The 18592-nt window shown below is 33.5% G+C and overlaps 1 protein-coding gene across 5 annotated transcripts in view; it reads left to right on the top strand.

The window, feature by feature from the left end:
• CNTLN (centlein) overlaps positions 1 to 18592 on the top strand; it is a 352812-nt gene that overhangs the window by 192727 nt on the left and 141493 nt on the right. For all 5 annotated transcript variants that reach the window (XM_059889137.1, XM_024995809.2, XM_024995808.2 and 2 more), the window contains 4 exons: positions 3706 to 3882; positions 5707 to 5832; positions 15923 to 16044; positions 17541 to 17660. In XM_059889137.1, the coding sequence (XP_059745120.1) occupies positions 3706 to 3882; positions 5707 to 5832; positions 15923 to 16044; positions 17541 to 17660 (545 nt within the window). The remainder of the gene's footprint in view (positions 1 to 3705; positions 3883 to 5706; positions 5833 to 15922; positions 16045 to 17540; positions 17661 to 18592) is intronic.

The following is an 18592-nucleotide window of genomic DNA, read 5'->3' as shown; positions in this document are numbered from 1 at the left end:
AGCCAAGAGTTGCTGACGTGACAGGTGAAATGTATGTGGTATCCTTGAACAGAAGAGGACATTAGGTGAAAACTATGGAAATTTGAAAAAACTAATGACTTCAGTCAAAATAACATATGAAAATTGGTTCATTAATTTTAATAAATATATTCATTTTAGTTGTTAATAATAGGAGAAACTAGGTGGATGGGAGTGGAATATTCTTTATTATCTGCTCAGTTTTTCTGTAAATATAAAGCTGTTCTAAAAAATAAAATTAGTAATAAAAAAGCAATTTAAAGTGTATATTAAAACAGTTTTCCTTTTCTCTTTAAAGTATAGGAAGTGTATTCCAAATTTATCATTAGTGAATTCTGAGAGATCATGTTATGGAGAGACTTTCATTTATATTTCCCCTATCTGTACTGAAATTTTTACACTGAATTTTTTTATTCCTTTTATTTGCATTAAAAAAAACCTTTTTAAAACTATTTAGTGAAATGTTCCATGTTCAATGTTAAAAATTAAGGAAATTCATATATGTATGATGAAAATTCACCTCCATTCAGAAATAATGCTATAAATTTCAGGATTTGGTGAAATCTATTTCTGTACAGTATTCTGAATTCCTCTATAACATGTACTTTCCTCACTCAGCATTTATCATGTATCTTTATCAACCTTCATTCAGCATGATTAGAACAAAGTTAAAAGCTTGGTACAATTTTGTGTCCTTTGATTCATGTTTAGAATTTCCACAGGAAACGTGTACCTGTTTATAGTCCCACCACCATGCTTTCAAGCTACAACAGTCATAAACTGAGTCTGGCCAACCTTTTAAAATTAGATTTCTCTTAGAAATTTGAATTCTTCCATTCTTTTGAAAAATCAGTAAATCTGGCATTAGTGCACCACATTTCTCTATGAAAACAACTGGCTTTTGCTAAATAATACTACCACAAATACCCTCCTTATTCCTTCAGAAATGAAAGTGACTGTGACTTGATATTTCATTTTACTTATTATTTTAAAAGTGGTCATATTATGATAGCCAGTTGAAATACTGCTTGTGCATGTATCCCTAGCAAAAGGGATAAAGGGCAAGGGAGAGAGAAAAGACTACACTTGTGAAAACCTGGGAACATGCATAAGTTTCCTTGTCAAAGTAAAGTATATATCTATATGTTCAACATGAATACAAAGTGTCCCCATTGAAGGAATTCTAAAGCTGTAATTAAAAACAAACTCATTTTACTTTTTTATTTACATTATGACTCGTATGTGAGCTTGAGTTAAGTACTGCTTGAATAGTATTTTTTAATTTTGAAGTTCTGTTACTGTTTTCTGAGGAATTTTAAAGGAATGCTGCCTAAATAAGAAATCTTTTATTATTATAGTAGAATGTCCACTGGAGAAGGCAATGGCACCCCACTCCAGTACTCTTGCCTGGAAAATCCCATGGATGGAGGAGCCTAGTAGGCTGCAGTCCATGGGGTCGTGAAGAGTCAGACACGACTGAGTGACTTCACTTTCACTTTTCACTTTCATGCACTGGAGAAGGAAATGGCAACCCACTCCAGTGTTCTTGCCTGGAGAATCCCAGGGACAGGGGAGCCTGGTGGGCTGCCGTCTATGGGGTCGCACAGAGTCGGACACGACTGAAGTGACTTAGCAGTAGCAGCAATGTCCACTGTTGGACTTTTCCAATATCTTGATAAATACTGTAATTATTTCTGATTGCAGCTTCTTGACCAAACATTCATGTTTTTTTATGTTCTTATCTATTGTATTATAACCCACTAATGACTTAGAAAACTCATTTGTTAAAGAACACAGGATTGCTTATTGGATATAACAATAACTAAAGTACTGTTTTTCTTGTTTTTTTTTTCTAAATTTTTGTTTGAAAAAGTTATTTTAAATGTCTTTGGGTAAATAATGGAATGTTAATATATTCTTTATAATTTTAATAAAGCCAGAACTCCTGTTCTGCGGTTTAGGTAACCTTTGTAAATTGTTCAGATTGGCAGGCCAATCAAAGGAAATTTATAAGCAAAGAGGAAAGAATAAATAAAAGATGTACAATGGTTTAAAGGAAGAGAAATAATAAGTCAAAAGTCTTTTAGAATTTGGGAAAAAAATGCTTAAGCTATTTTAATTTGATGTTCAATGCAAGCTAATAGAGTATAAATTAATGTTATAAGTGTGGTAAACATAAAACATAAACAACATTCTGAGAAAAATATATAGTGTTGTGACAGAATAAAGATTGGGAAACATATCAGGTGACTTATGTCACTTATGTATGAGGAAAGTAGTATGTTATAATATAGCGTAGTGTAATATAATAATTAGTATCCTATACTATATCTGCTGCTGCTGCTGCTAAGTCGCTTCAGTCGTGTGCGACTGTCTGTGACCCCATAGACGGCAGCCCACCAGGCTCCCCCGTCCCTGGGATTCTCCAGGCAAGAACACTGGAGTGGGTTGCCATTTCCTCCTCCAATGCATGAAAGTGAAAAGTGAGAGTGAAGTCGCTCAGTCATGTCCAACTCTTATCGACACCATGGACTGCAGCCTACCAGGCTCCTCTGTCCATGGGATTTTCCAGCAAGAGTACTGGAGTGGGGTGCCATTGCCTTCTCCCATACTATATCTAGTATACTATATATATATCGATACTTTATATATCTATAATATATATATATAATATAATAGTATACTAGATGATCCTTTTTTTTTATAAAAAAATATAGGTTAGAATTAGGAAAAATATGCCTATCCCCCCAAAAAAAGAAAAAAGCAATCAAACTTAGAAAAAAATAATATTTCTCATTGTTAGTTTGGAAAAGTTAAGCATACATATTTTTCTTATAATCCTTAGAAATATCATTTAGGAAGGATGGGGCTATCCATATTTTAAATGAAACCTTTTTCAGGGCCATTGGATCTATATTGATAATATTAAAATCATAAGTACTGACTTTTCTTTCCTGGAAATCAACAAATACTTTGTTTTACTGTGATCCAGTGTTGTTTTGTGTGTGTGTGTGAGCGAACGGTTAATTTGAAATAATGTGAGTGCATGCATTTTAATGGTCTCAAATATATTTGGTTAAGATGGTGGTACAATTTTGTGGAATGTTAGTTTTCATTAACAGGTTTCCTACAAACTTAATTTTCCTTTGATTTCTGTTGCTAAAATGTGGTGCTTACCATTAACAGTTTATCTGACATGGGAATGAGTTTCAAAGGAGAATAATATAAACTCTGTTGACTTTAAAAAATCTCAGTTGAGTTGTTATTAATAAATTGTAATGCATTAAAAGCTAGTTAGGCCTATTGTGCTGCTGGTTCACTTTTCTGAGGCTTATATTCAGTGGTATTGCATTGAGTATTTACTGAGGAAATACTTATATGTATAATCATTAATTTGAAATAATTTTATAGATAAGTTGTATATATAATGCATCCATGCTTTAAATTTTTTCTTCTAAAAATCTGCATGACAGACATATTTAAAAAATTTGTATACAGACTCTTGGTTATTTTATTGAAAAATGCCATTCTATAAGGATGATAGAAGCTTAGCTAATGCAGGTTTATAGTTTATTTTTGAAATGAAATATTCTTTCTTGGAATACTTATGATTTATATAATATAAAAACATATAAATATTTGCATGGATGTGTAAATAATGTAAGATACAAACATTTTTTAAAACAGGTTTCTCAACAGCCATCTTTATCAAGCTTAGAAACCTTAATGGTCTCACAGAAGTCTGAAATTGAGTATTTACAGGAGAAACTGAAAATAGCAAATGAAAAACTGTCAGAGAACAGGTCTACCAACAAGGGTTCCTCAGAGAAGAGCATCTTGACAAGTACTGAAGGGAAACGTAAGGTAGGGACAGTCGTCACTTTGTGAAATTGTCAGGATGAGGCTAGCAAGGCAAGAGATGAAGTTAAAAAATGAATAGCAACATTTACTTCTCTGTTTATATTTCTGAAAGCTTTTAAAAAATACCATGTATCACATGTTTTATAAAATCATGATTGGGACTGGCAAGTTTTCCCTTTTTGAAGATTGAGTAATATCTTCCTAATTTAATTAAATTTATTAGTAGTGATATGCCTCTTTTGCAGTAAATTAGCATTCTTACATTAAAAAGTTTTGCTAAATATGCCTCATCTATCTAATCTATAGATAAATTAATCTAAGTAGAAATTTTAATGTGGTATTAGCCCTTAACTCAATTTTCTAATTTTCATCAGAAGAAAAATATATCTTAATGTTTCTATTTCATTTGAATGTGATATTTAAAATACTACCCATGTGAAATATAAATTATAAATTAAAATGTAATATTAATATGGGCAGTTACATATTTTCAGAGTTAAAGGTATAACAGTGGAGAATAAGTAAATTTTTTGTACCGTGATTCTTATTTATTAATGTCTCAGCTTTTCCTTTTCATAGTATTTATTGCATGTTCTTGTTATGCTGCAAAAGATTCTATGAACATTGACTAATATAAAAAGTCAAGACTGTCAGATTGTAAATATATTCTTTCTATATGAATTGAAATAAGCTTTTCCTAAAAGTAAGTAGTTTTAGAGGTATATTTCTCACACTTTTTATTTCATCAGTAGAAAATATTTTTTAAAGTAGAAAATCATGTTTTCAAGATAATTGTTTCTCATTCTTTTGAATTTTCCTATGAGTAAGACAAACTGTCTTAGTAAAAGAAGTATTTAAAATGAGACTCATGTTTATGCGGCATTCTTATTTACTACCTCTAAATTATTAGTAATTTTCAGAAGAATGAGCTTTATTATATATATTATCTTTGTATGTATATATTTAAACATAACTGCATATACGTTTCTTGCAATTTTTGAATAGTTTCACGCATTGAGCTTAATTTAAATGAAAAAAAAATCCTAAAATTGAGATACAGTATAGAATCTAATTTGATTTTGTGCTATATGGCTGAACTTTAAAAATGTACTCCTTTGATGTTTCATTGCTTTTTAAAAAAAATGAGGAAAATTAGAGTGATATTTTGAACAGAGAATTTTCTTTCTTTTTCATAAGGACATGCAGTAAGTATGAGCAATATGTTGCCCAGCTTAATAGTTGCTTTCACATATTCCTTCTCCAGATTGGTATGTGAAGCTGTACATAATATAAACACACATTCTCGTCTCTAGTTAGCCACATTATAGTTAATGACCATATGGTCATTATGGTGTAAGATCTACTGTCTGTTGTATTTATATTCCTCAAGCATATTGTTCCTTCGACTTCACAGTGTGTTAAACTATTTCAAAGGGAAAGAAACCCTTTCCCTCTTGTTTCAGGTTGTCCTATCAAGTGTAACCTTGGACCCTCGAAGAGCAATTAGACCAGCCTCCATCCCCTCCTTTGTAATGAGGCTTCTTGCATTTCTGAGTCCATAACCCTTTAGTCTTCCCTAATGGGACATCATTATTCTGAAAGAAACAATGTAAATGTAAATGAATATTCTCATTAACGAGTCACAGAGAAACCTTTAGCGGTAGCACTGTGGTAATTCCGCTTGTTATTTCTCTGGTATTCCATGCAGGATTTTTTTTTTTTTATAATTCATTATTAGTATTCAAAATTACTTGTTCTTTAATTTTGCATGTCTTTCATAATCCAGTGTTCCAACTAGCTCAACCATGTCCTTGTTTTATTCTCGAGGAACCACCTGTGAAACGTTCAAGGTCTTTGTCCCCAAAGAGCTCTTTCGCAGACTCAGAGGAACTTAAGAAGCTGAGAAAAGCTGAAAGAAGGATTGAAAACTTAGAGAAGGCACTACAACTAAAGGTGAACATTAAATGATTTCTTTAGTAATAACCTTGCATAGGTAAGAATATCCCAAAGTAAACATTCTTTTCACAAATGACTGGTTATCATTTAATTTTCCTGAATTTAATTACATGTATAAAAATGTATCATCAGTGCATCTAGCTCTTAATATTTCTGAGGATCATAAAGTAATAAAAAAATTTTACTAGCTGAAAACTAAATATATATTCACTATTTTAAAATTACAGGGGGTATTTTGACTCAATATAGGGAATAAGTTTCTTATAGTTTCTCAGAGACAAAAAAAAATAAAAATAAAAATAGAACTATAGCAAATGGAAAGAGAATTTCCTGTAAGAAATGTGAGTTAGCAACTATGGTGACCTAGCCCAGACTACTTAAAATTGTCCTTTATAGAAAAATTACATAGTCAAAGTGATAAATAAATGTTATTTTTTCCATTTCAACTGTATTTGTCTCAAAATATAAGACGTTCGAGTTCATGTTCTACCAGTCTTTAAAAATTGTAAATCTTTATTGTTCTATCTTTAAGAGTTTGTACTTTCCAACTCATTATTTGTGAATTATTTTTCTCAGAAGAAGGTGGTTGTGTGTAGGGAACTGCTTCTATGTGACTATATTGAGGGCTTTAATTTTTCTGTGAATTTAATATGGCTAAAGTTGTCATTCTTCATTCACAACTACTGGAAAACCAACACTGTTTGAGATTTAGCCATTTAAATGAATCTCAAATACTTTTAAAAATTTCTATGGAAAGGCCAATGTATACATGGTGAGAATTCATATATTTAAAGCTTAGATTCTTTGTCATATAAATGATTCCTAGGAAAATGTTTTCACTTACATTATTTGTGCAATACAGCAAAATATAATTTAGAGAAATAGTTAATCACAAGTCACAACTAACAGTTTTTTTCTGCTTTTCTCAAAGAATTGTTTTATATTTATTTGGAGTTAAACTATTAGTTCAAAAACAAAGGAAAATTACCATCTATTGTTACTCTCCAACATAAAATTGTTGCAGGAAGGGGACCCCTTCCAGGGCCTGAGAGTGGGCTCTTGTCTTAGAGTGAGCAATGAATAGTCTGAGGAGTCACATGAGCTTGACAAAGAGACTTTACTGGGCAGAGGTGCCTGGGTGGAGAGCAATAGGGTAAGGGAACCCAGAAGAACTGTTCTGCCAAGTGGCTCAAAGTCTTTGGTTTTATGGCGATGGGATTAGCTTCCTGGTTGTCTTTGGCCGATCATTCTGACTCAGAGTCCTTCCTGGTGGTGTACACATTGCTCAGCCAAGATGGTACCACCAAGAAGGATTCTGGGAGGTGGTCGGACATGTGTTATTTCCTTTTGACCTTTCCTGAACTCCTCTAGTTAGTGGTGGCTTGTTAGTTCCACGTTCCTCACCGGGACCTCCTGTCATAAAATAACTCAGGGAGATAGTTACTGTGATTCGAGGGTGGGCAGTTTCAGTCATTGTGGTTCCCCTAACAAAGTGATCAGATGACATCAACTTGCTAGCATTTAGCCTACTTGAACTTTATACCCCTGCAGTTATTTGCTCATTCATTTACTCATTTGTAATGTATTGGCTTATGCAATTAGCTAAGCATTGTGCAGTCACTTTTATAACAGGCAAAAATAATGATGCTGAGTGAGTAGTTAGAATCTAGTGTATTAGTCTAAATGTGTAGGTATTCACAGGATATTATGGGCATGTTTAAGATGCCATCATCCTTCTTTTGCATAATTCTTAAAATTCACATATGAAACCTTCTTCTATCCTCTGTTAATCTGATTCTCTAAAAAAATAGAAGCAATAAAATATAATCCTTTAGTCTTCCCTAAATGAGATACCATTATTCTGAAGTACATATATGTGTGTATGTGTGTGTATATATATATAGATAGATAGGTAGAAGGATTGACTGATTTAGTCTAACAAGAATTGGCTTATATGGTCACTTGATTATGGAGTCAGAGATCCAAGATCTGTAGATGTTAAGCTGGAAATCCAGGAGAGATGATAGTATAGTTCCAATCTGAGTCCAGAGGCCTGAGAACCAGGAGAGCTGATGATGTAAGTTCCAGTCCCATTCTGAGTCTGAAAGCAGACCAGTATCCCAGGTGAAAGACAGTCAAGCAAAAAGAACAAATCCTTTCTTCCTCATTCTTTTATTCTGTCCAAGCCTTCGGTTGGTTGGATGAAGCCCATCAGTTTGGGGAGGGCAATCTGCTGTATTTAGTCTGTTGATTCAAAAGTTAATTTCATAAAAAAACACCCTCACAGATACACCCAGAAATAGTCATTAACTAAATACCTGGGCGATCAAGATAACATAAAAATATAACCATCACATATCCCATTTAATAGTAGAGGACCTCCACTTTGCCCCGAAAAGTCTGAGTCTTTTTGTTTTTGCCAGGAATGAGTAGAGCAGTTTCAGATATTTTTATATCTATTTTTTTCCACTTCTTAAATTTCTTGTTTCACAGAGTCTCAGAAACATACTAATTTATCTCTTCGTTCTCTTTTTCTAACAACAGCTCTTTGGGATGAGGCCTCAAGTTTATTTTTAGAGTAAAATTATTTTTCATATAATTTCTTTTTCATTTATATTTTTCTGCATCTTCTTTCAAGTTAATTGATAATCTTGAATTTCGAATGTTTGTTTTCTTTCTCAAATTTGCAAAATAAGCAAAAAAATGTGAACAAATTTTGTTTCTTTGTATTTTGTCATTTAGAGGAAAGAATTTCTCATTTTAATAGAACAAAATAGTTAAATGAAAAAGGCACTCTAAGGACATTTAGCAAAATGTCCACCAGGCTCCTCTGTCCACGGAATTCTCCAGGCAAGAGTACTGTAGTGAGTTGCCGTTCCCTTCTCCAGGGGATCTTCCTAACCCAGGGGTCGAACCTGGGTCTCCCACGTTGCAGGCGGATTCTTTACCACCTGAGCCACCAGGGAAGATCTTGGGTAAATAAAACTTGTATAGTAAAACAACTCTAAGACAAGTAGTTGGGAACAGGGCACTTTTTTATTTACAACCTGACTTTAGTGAGTATAACTCATGTTTAGTGAAGATAGAAGACCTGTTTCTATTTCTCCAGTATTAGGCAATATTACTATCATTATTACTCATGTACATGTGAGTATAAGATAGGAATTGATGATGTGTTTGTGTTTGTTTCCTTAGGGCTGCTGTGACAAGCTACTATTAATATAAACTGGCTAGCTTAAAAGAACAGAAATGTATTGTATCAAAGTTCTGGATGCTAGAAAAGTCCAAAATCAAGCTGTCAACAGGGTTATTAGTTCCTACTGAAGTCTGTGTGGGAAGAATCTATTCCATTCCCTTTCCTGATAGATGGCCTTCTCCTTATGTCTTCGCATCACCTTCCCTCTATTAATGTCTCTCTCTCTGTCTAAATTTCTCCTTTTTATGAAGAAGTCCAGTCGTATTGGATTAGGATCCACCCTGTCTCATTTTGGAGCTTCACTGGTGGTTCAGACTGTAAAGAGTTCCTCTGCAATGCAGGAGACCTGGATTCGATCCTTGAGTCAGGAAGATTCCCTGGAGAAGGAAATGGCAACCCACTCCAGTATTCTTGCCTGGGAAATCCCATGTTCATAGGAGCCGGGCAGGCTACAGTCCCTGGAGTCTCAAAGAGTCAGACACAACTGAGCAACTAACACTTTCACTTTCTCATTTTAACTTGCTTACCTCTATAAAGATTCTATCTCCAAACAAAATCACAAAATCACAGTCACCTTTTGAGGTAGTAGGGGTTAGCACTCCAACATAACTTCTTGGAGAGATTTATTTCAACCCATAACAGTGTCTTGCGGTTTTTAAAATACTTTGGGATCATGGAGCTCCTTGTGAAGAACGTTCCCCACTAATACACATTGAATATTTGAATACCCTTTCCATGCTGGTATTCTTTTGAATCCTGTTCTGCAAGAAGCTAATGGGAACATGACAGACAAAATGTTCTTTGCTTAATTATATAAGCAGTGGATTAGTATCTGTTTTTGTGATCCTTTAACATATCAATGTGCATTGTGAATCTATAGGAAGGTAGAGATATATTGTTTCCCAGATTTACTTTATACCAATTAATATTTCCTCAAGGACTGTTGTTGCATGGAAGTTACTCTTGGAAACGCTAAAGAGAAAAGACATGCTCCATGGCATGGTAGGTAGCTTTAGGGTCCCAAGTTGATCACCGTGGTGGATTGAAGGGAGGAAGGGAAGGTCAAAGAAGTTTCATGAGCCTGTGTTACATGTGTATATAAACTCTGATACATTGATATGCTATTTCTGCATATTATTTTAATACTGAATATTATATAACTATTAACACAGGGTCTTACTAAGCTCTCTCTTGTGGCTAGTTATATCTGTTTTCAAGAGGGGCAACCAATGTTGTATTTGTAGAGACAATAGTAATAGAGATGTAAGCCATTATTATAAAAATAGAATCCGTTTTCAAATCCTGACTTCATGGGTATAGTGAATTATAAAATATAATTTGGAAAACAAAGCATCAGAGCTTTATGAAATTCTTAGTTAGTTCAGTCGCTCAGTCGTGTCTGACTCTTTGCGACCCCATGAATCGCAGCACGCCAGGCCTCCCTGTCCATCATCATCTCCTGGAGTTCACTCAGACTCACGTCCATCGAGTCAGTGATGCCATCCAGCCATCTCATCCTCTGTTGTCCCCTTCTCCTCCTGCCCCCAATCCCTCCCAGCATCAGAGTCTTTTCCAATGAGTCAACTCTTCGCGTGAGGTGGCCAAAGTACTGGAGTTTCAGCTTTAGCATCATTCCTTCCAAAGAACACCCAGGGTTGATCTCCTTTAGAATGGACTGGTTGGATCTCCTTGCAGTCCAAGGGACTCTCAAGAGTCTTCTCCAACACCACAGTTCAAAAGCATCAATTCTTCAGTGCTCAGCTTTCTTCCCAGTCCAACTCTCACATCCATAATGACTACTGGAAAAACCATAGCCTTGACTAGATGGACCTTTGTTGGCAAAGTAATGTCTCTGCTTTTGAATATGCTATCTAGGTTGGTCATAACTTTTCTTCCAAGGAGTAAGCATCTTTTAATTTCATGGCTGCAATCACCATCTGCAGTGATTTTGGAGCCCCCAAAAATAAAGTCTGACACTGTTTCCACTGTTTCCCCATCTATTTCCCATGAAATGATGGGACCAGATGCCATGATCTTTGTTTTCTGAATGTTGAGCTTTAAGCCAACTTTTTCACTCTCCTCTTTCACTTTCATCAAGAGGCTTTTTAGTTCCTCTTCATTTTCTGCCGTAAGGATGGTGTCATCTGCATATCTGAGGTTATTGATATTTCTCCCAGCAATCCTGATTCCAGCTTGTGTTTCTTCCAGCCCAGCGTTTCTCATGATGTACTCTGCATATAAGTTAAATAAGCAGGGTGACAATATACAGCCTTGACATACTCCTTTTCCTATTTGGAACCAGTCTGTTGTTCCATGTCCAGTTCTAACTGTTGCCTGACCTGCATATAGGTTTCTCAAGAGGCAGGTCAGGTATTCCCATCTCTTGAAGAATTTTCCACAGTTTATTGTGATCCACACAGTCAAAGGCTTTAGCATAGTCAATAAAGCAGAAATAGATGTTTTTCTGGAACTCTCTTGCTTTTTTGAAATTCTTACTGTCCTTAAATTACCATGAATCTGTGCTTTACTGACTTTCATACATTTGGCAATTTTATTCTTTTAGGACTTTTCTATGCCATTTAATAACATCAGTATGTCCTTTGAGTACAGTTTATATCTTTTATTTTTCAATGCTCTAATATTTATGAAGTTTATACATTCTGCTGAAATTATAAATCATGGTTTCCTTGGTATTTTATAAAAGTTTTTTTTTTTAACTTAAAAAACCTTGCTATCATACTCTGAAGATTGAGGCACTGTTTTATTAATAGTGTTCATGCTCTTATTGCCATATACTGTCAAGAGGCCTTTGAGCAAACTAGATGATTCGATCAAGAATCGTTTCTGTTCTTACCAACTCAAAAGTAGAATTATAAACATCATTAAAGAAAGTAAATTAATACATCTTTGCTTTTTTCTAGTGTTTTAGCCATTACGACTTGTTTGTACACAGAAGTTAGAGCCTCTAGTTTAGCTAGTTTAATTGCTAAATATATAAGAAGGTATTCTGTAAATATTTTATTGAATGACCTAATAAGTGGACCTAATTCAGCGACAGTCCATGGGGAACTTTGGGATGTGTCCTCAAAGGAAAATGTAGTAATTAGTGATATTAAATGTATTTTTCAGTTTTTACAGTTGATTTTATTCTAGGATCTTTGAGGATATTTCCCAAATGATGTACTGTTGTTTAGAGTTAGGCTATCATAAGGCTGATGGAACTTAAAGAATCATATTGCAAGCTACAGTAAACTTGAATTTGTTAGAATAAGAAAAATATTAATTTGATTATTCTTTTTAAATATTTCTTTTGAGATATCCAACTTTTGACTGATAATTTCAGCCAGCATCTGCTCTTGCAGTTAAATTGGTAAAGTCATTTTTCTTTGAGCTATATATATATATATACTCTATCTTATATTTACATTTTTATAAAATTTTACTGTCTGTTTCTGAAGTAGGCTAAAGGAATGATAGTCTCTAGGACCAATTTAACCCATGTATTATAATTTGATAATAGTTTTCTTAAAGCAGAAAAATCTAGTATGATTATTATTTTAAATTGTCTATCAAATCAATTTACCAAATAATATTTAGTTTGATTTTGTTTTAATAGTTTGGATTTTATGAATTTTATAAGAATTATGTTTTTAAAATTTTATAAGAATAAAAGAATTTATATAAATTTTTAAGAATTATAAGAATTATATAAACATTCTAGTGGTAGGTATAATTATGACTCATGTAAAATTAAAGGAGAAAGCTTATCAATAAAACTGTTTTCCATAATTACTGCTTAATTGAAGGAATCACTTATTTCAGTTACTGTTAGAAAACCTAAACTATTTACTGATAGTGGGTATATTATGCTAAAGTTTTAGGAATCAGAAGTGGCCACATCAGGTTCTTTGATTAATTGCTATGCTTAGTACAGAGCCTGGTACATGGTGATTGATATGTAGAACTCAGGAAGTTTTTATTGAGTTGTTGTTTAGTCACTAAGTTGTGTCCCCATGAACTGTAGCTCGCCAGGCTTCCCTATCCTCACTGTCTCCTGCAGTTTGCTCAAACTCATGTCCACTGAGTCAGTGATGCCATCCAACCATCTCATCTTCTGTCACCCCCTTCTCCTACCTTCAATCTTTCCCAGCATCAAGGTCTTTTCCAGTGAGTCGGCTCTTCGCACCAGGTGGCCAAAGTATTGGAGCTTCAGCTTCAGCATCAGTCTTTCCAATGAATATTCAGGGTTAATTTCCTTTAGGACTGACTGGTTTGATCTCCTTGCTATCCAAGGGACTCTCAAGAGTCTTCTGTAGCACAACAATTCGAAAGCATCAGTTCTTCAGGGTTCAGCCTTCTTTTTTGAGTCATAATATAGTTGATTTCTACTTAAAAGAATTAGGGAAAATATTGGATGTAATTTCAGTGATTAATGGTAGCTGAGGAAGTACTTAAAAATGCTAAAATAATGACAGTACTCTGAATAAGAAACTCAACTTGTTCCAGTAATTCAACAGAAAATTATTGTGAAAGGTAATATAAAATTTGGATATCCCGTTCTATTAATATTTAATTCTTGGTCAATCTTTTAGGTTCTGTTTATGCAGAATTTCTAGGGATTCTAGCACAGACTTAACAATTCCACAACAGTGCATTTGTTTGTAATAACTTTTAAGCAATTTACTGTAAAATAAGAGTTTACAGGGAGGGACTTTAAGTCAATGAAGAAGAATCACACAAAGCTATTTTTAGAATTGTCTAACAAAGTGTTCAGTTAATATACTTATTTCAAAATTGTTTTGACATGACATGAATCTAATGTATGTAAATTTCTTATAATTATTTTATTTATATTATAATGTATCTTATTTAAATTCCTCATAAATTTTATCCATTCTTAAAAAGAATCCTAATAAGAATATTTAACTTTTGTTCATTTATGAGAAAAGATTATTGATTATCATTCTTATATTTGGCTAACTTAAATTATTTCACATCTGTAAAAATGGGAAGTTTATTGGTCAAAGAGGTCAGATTGTTTACCAACAGTATGGGAAACTCAAGATCAAGGTTATATCATTCTTTGTGTCTTAGAAGAAGAGATATCAGTAGCTTCTATTTTGAAGATGGAGAAATTGAAACACTGGATTTAAGTAGATTATCAAGGTAAAATTTAGTAAATTTGAGCAGCAGGTGTTGAACTCTTAGCAGCACTTACCACCCTGCATATAATAGGTTCTTAATATATGGTTCTTCAGTTAAAACAAAATTGAATTCAGTATCTTGAATTTTTAATCATGGTATCACACCATATTACTTTTTAGCAAATAACTCTGCAGTGGCTATGATTCATATCTCCAAAAAGTCTTTAGGATAGCATTTATTCTAATTTCCCCTGTTAAGAGATAGCATTTTTGTCGCGCACTTGCATTCCTGTATGATGTACATGCCACTTGGTACACACATGGCTCAAATACTTCCTAGTAACTACTTAAGAGAATTATTGAAGTTATCCTACTAGATATATATTCAGAGTATAATGGCAACATATCTATACTGTTGAGACAGGTAGAATTGCAGTAAGATAATGCAGACTCTATAAGATATTATCTCATTGTTGGAATGAGAGACCAATAAGTCAGTGGAACCATAAATTTGGCTTATAAATGATAAGGGCATCAGAGTTAGTTCTTGGGAAGAGGACAGAGTAAAAAGCTCACTTTTTGTGCCTCTCTTGGGCAAGAACAGATCTGGGAGCTTTACCTGTATGTTACTTCATTTAATTTTGTTACCATGGTATAAATTTCTGTATTCTTTTCCACATTCTATTGTAAAAGAAATTGAATTAATTTAAATAGTGTTCTTAAGATTATGCAGCTACCAGGAGAAAACTTCAAGAATGGAATTCAGATCTTTCTGGCTGCCATGTTCCCACTTCTCTCAGCTTACTATTAGAGAGTACCAGTTACCTGCTCTGAATAAATATGCAAGTTCTTTCATACAGAAAATGAAGAGTTTAAAAAACATTTGAAATGACCAAGGGTAAAATAAAAGACTCATCACATTACTTACTTTGAGGAACACAGTTCATGAGTAACATAAATACATCCCCTGAGGCCTGACAATTTAGCCTATATATATGTTCATTTTGTGGTCATGTTGAAAAGTAAAGATTTATGCATGTGTTTTATTTAAAACATTTAGAAGTCATTGACTGTAACTGTCTACCCTAGTAATATTTGAACTGTCTATTCTGAGTTCTTCAAGAGTGCTAAAGTCCACCTTTCCCATTTCAGTTCTTTATGTTTCAACCCAGAATGTTAAACTGGGTCACTTCTAACATACGTCCAAACTGATTTTCTTCCTTCTGTGTAATCTTTGTGCATTTTAACTAATTATGAATCCATGGGTTAGAGAACTGGTCTTACTATGATTAGTGTCCTTGTACTAATTATATGTGCACTTACAACTAACAAACTAGTCATGCTTTATGTATGGACAAATCTTGGAAAAGAAAAAAAATTTAATATGTAAGATTGATACAGAATTATGTGTATATATACTAATTAACAAAAAGGAAAGGAATGAAATTAATTTGATGCCAGAATTTTAAGATTACTTAAACGATTTTTCAGAATGCAGTGAGTATCTCAAATTTATCAAGTAAACCTGTTCTGTGACTTTAGGATTAAATGATCATTACATTAATTTATTTGTAATAAATTATAAATAAATCACAAATTTATTTCTGCTTAAATGATTATTACAAATTAATATATATTTACATGCTATTTTCTTTTGAATTTTATACTTAGATTGGTAGCCTTTTATCTGTAACATTATGCTTATATATTCTTCAAACTTGTATACTTGCTTTTTTGTGTTCTACAGAACCAAGAAAATGATGAGCTAAGAGATGCCCATGAAAAACGCAAAGAAAGGCTACAGATGTTACAGACCAACTACAGAGCAGTAAAAGAGCAATTAAAACAGTGGGAAGAAGGCAGTGGCATGTGAGTTACATAGCTCATAAAGGCATTTCCCTAAATATTAAATGGAATGGAGTAGCATCATATAGGTGCTTTAATAGCTTTTGTTTGATTTTAAAGAAATCATTTCGTAGTCAGATCTTTAGTGAGAATTTTTACATAGAGAATATAATAAATGAAAATAGAAATATGTTTATAATAACTATGCATTTTCCTATAGTTTGCAGAAATCATGAGCATAGATGATGAATTATTGTATATACTTTTAATATGTATAGAATAACTTAATAAAAGTATAACTCAAAGCAAAAATAGTTCATATCCATGTGCTTGAAAAACTACTTTAAATAAATAAATGCTGATGTTACAATGTATATAACTCAGTTTACTTTTTATTTGAAATATATGGGAAATATGAAATTAACATGTATAGTTAACTGTCTTAAAACTATTTCAACCTAGTATGCAGTTTGAAAATCTTTACTATCCATCAGTTAGTTCTGCAGCTTATCTGAATGAATGGGCGGTCTCAGTTCAATTGCTCTGAACAGGTGTTCAGATCTTGGTTAGTCGTAAGTGGCTCCCCTGTTAACAGTATCAACAGAGGGCAAAGGACTGAATGAGTACAGAAAAATCTACTACCCTCTCATCTTCTGAGATGGATCCTTTAGGGCAATGTTGATGATACACATTGGTCTGTTCTATAGAGAAATACTGTTTCTAAATTGGCCAGTACAGCACTTTTACAAAATAAAAATGAAGAGTTTGTTTTATGTACAGAAAATGAGAACATAAAGGGCATTTGGCATGTTTTGTAGATAATTGTCACATCTAATTTTTTCTTTGAAGAACAGAAAGTGTTTCATATCGTTTGTCAGTAAACCAATGTTAAATTTGTCTGTCCTGGATTTAGCCTCTGCGACTTAGCAGGCTCTTAACTTTTTAGTAGTCACCAGAAGGATGAAGACTACTTGCTAACTATCTGATGTTTACTGATAACTGCTTGTTTTAAGATAAAACACATAAACCACAGTCAGACTGGTTGGCAGCAAGTTCTAGATGTGTTGATTGCTTATAGTCCTTTTTTAGAAACTGACATTTTTGCAATGTATATTTTATTACTAGTAGAATGAATGAGAGAAATAAGACCAGAGAATATCATGTGTCCACTCAAAAGTTTACTTTCCATAGTAGTAGTTTAGCTTTTTAGGAAATCATGATCTAAGATTTTAATTTCTACATGCTTAGTTTTTAGGAAATTCGTTCAAGTGTACCTCAATAGAAACTGGGTAGCTATGTGACACTAGCTGTACTTCAAGAGAAGTCTCAATTCCAAATGATTACCCTGAAGTTATGGCATGAATATCATTAGAAAGTTAATTTCAATAAAAAGTCTCATATCATTTGCCAAAAAAAAGATACTTGGTTAGTAGATATTTTTCAATTTTAGGGAATGAGTAAATGAATTTTATTGCAATTTGAACATGTTAAGTAAGAAATCAGTTTCATTTTAAAAATAGGATGGAAATCAGGAAAGTAAAGAGAGCAGATCCTCAACAACTTCAACAAGAAGATTCTGATGCTGTATGGAATGAACTGGCCTATTTCAAAAGGGAGAACCAGGAGCTAATGATTCAAAAGTGAGTTTCTTTTTTTAACAATGTGTACTTAGGTAAACATCTGAGAGAAATGTTTTCTATCTTAAAGGCCATGAGAGAAATTCCTTATAAAATTTGGAAAATGAAATAATCTGGTTTGCCAGTAAAAGTAAAGAAAAAAAGATTGACTTTTTAATATATATGTATGTATAATGCAATAACAAGTTGCACATTTGCTAGCTCTTGCCGAAACTGTATTATATGATCTAGGGATTGTGTTAATTAATGTGGCTCTCATCTGTTGGAGGTGTCGCTCTTCATTAGCCTGTATTTTAGACACTGCCGTGCTTCATTTCTGGAATGAGGTGGAGAGGGGATAACCTAGCCAGCCATCCTTGTTTGATCTCCTAGATACATACGCGATGCAGAATGCCTGAGCTCTCTTGGTTCCCTGCCCTGTCCTGCTAATCCCAGCTGAGCTCATTATGGTGTAGCCTTGCTGCTATTCTTGGAGCCAGAGCTGTCCAAGCTAATTACTGGTAGCAGCAGAACTGCCTGTTAAGGGTCTGGTATGGATCTGCTAACATGGTCCTTGGTAGTGACCTGCAGACGACACGAGGGGATTGCTTTCTTTCTTGCCGTGCACTGTGTGTCCTTTGGGCTTAATGCTGATCCTTCCACATAGGTCTTTTAGCTGCCCTAAGTATAAAACTTGATGAAGGATACTCATATTTTAGAAAACATACAGTTTGCTTCCTTTATCTTCTAATTCACAGTCTGTTATATTCAGCTTGCTATAGAAAGAACACTTTTTTTTTGGAAACAAAAAGGAGTTAGACCAACATAATTAGCCTGTTTTGCTACTTAACTATTTCTTTATTTAGAGTTAATTTTTGATACTCAGATTATGTGATTTTTTTTTGAAAGACAGGATATCTTTTAGATTACTAGAATTTAGTATCATGTGGCATAAT

This window comes from Bos taurus, chromosome 8 (genome assembly GCF_002263795.3).
Source record: "Bos taurus isolate L1 Dominette 01449 registration number 42190680 breed Hereford chromosome 8, ARS-UCD2.0, whole genome shotgun sequence".
NCBI lineage: Eukaryota > Metazoa > Chordata > Mammalia > Artiodactyla > Bovidae > Bos > Bos taurus.
Note: the sequence above shows the minus strand (reverse complement) of the source record. Positions and strands in the feature narration are given on the sequence as shown.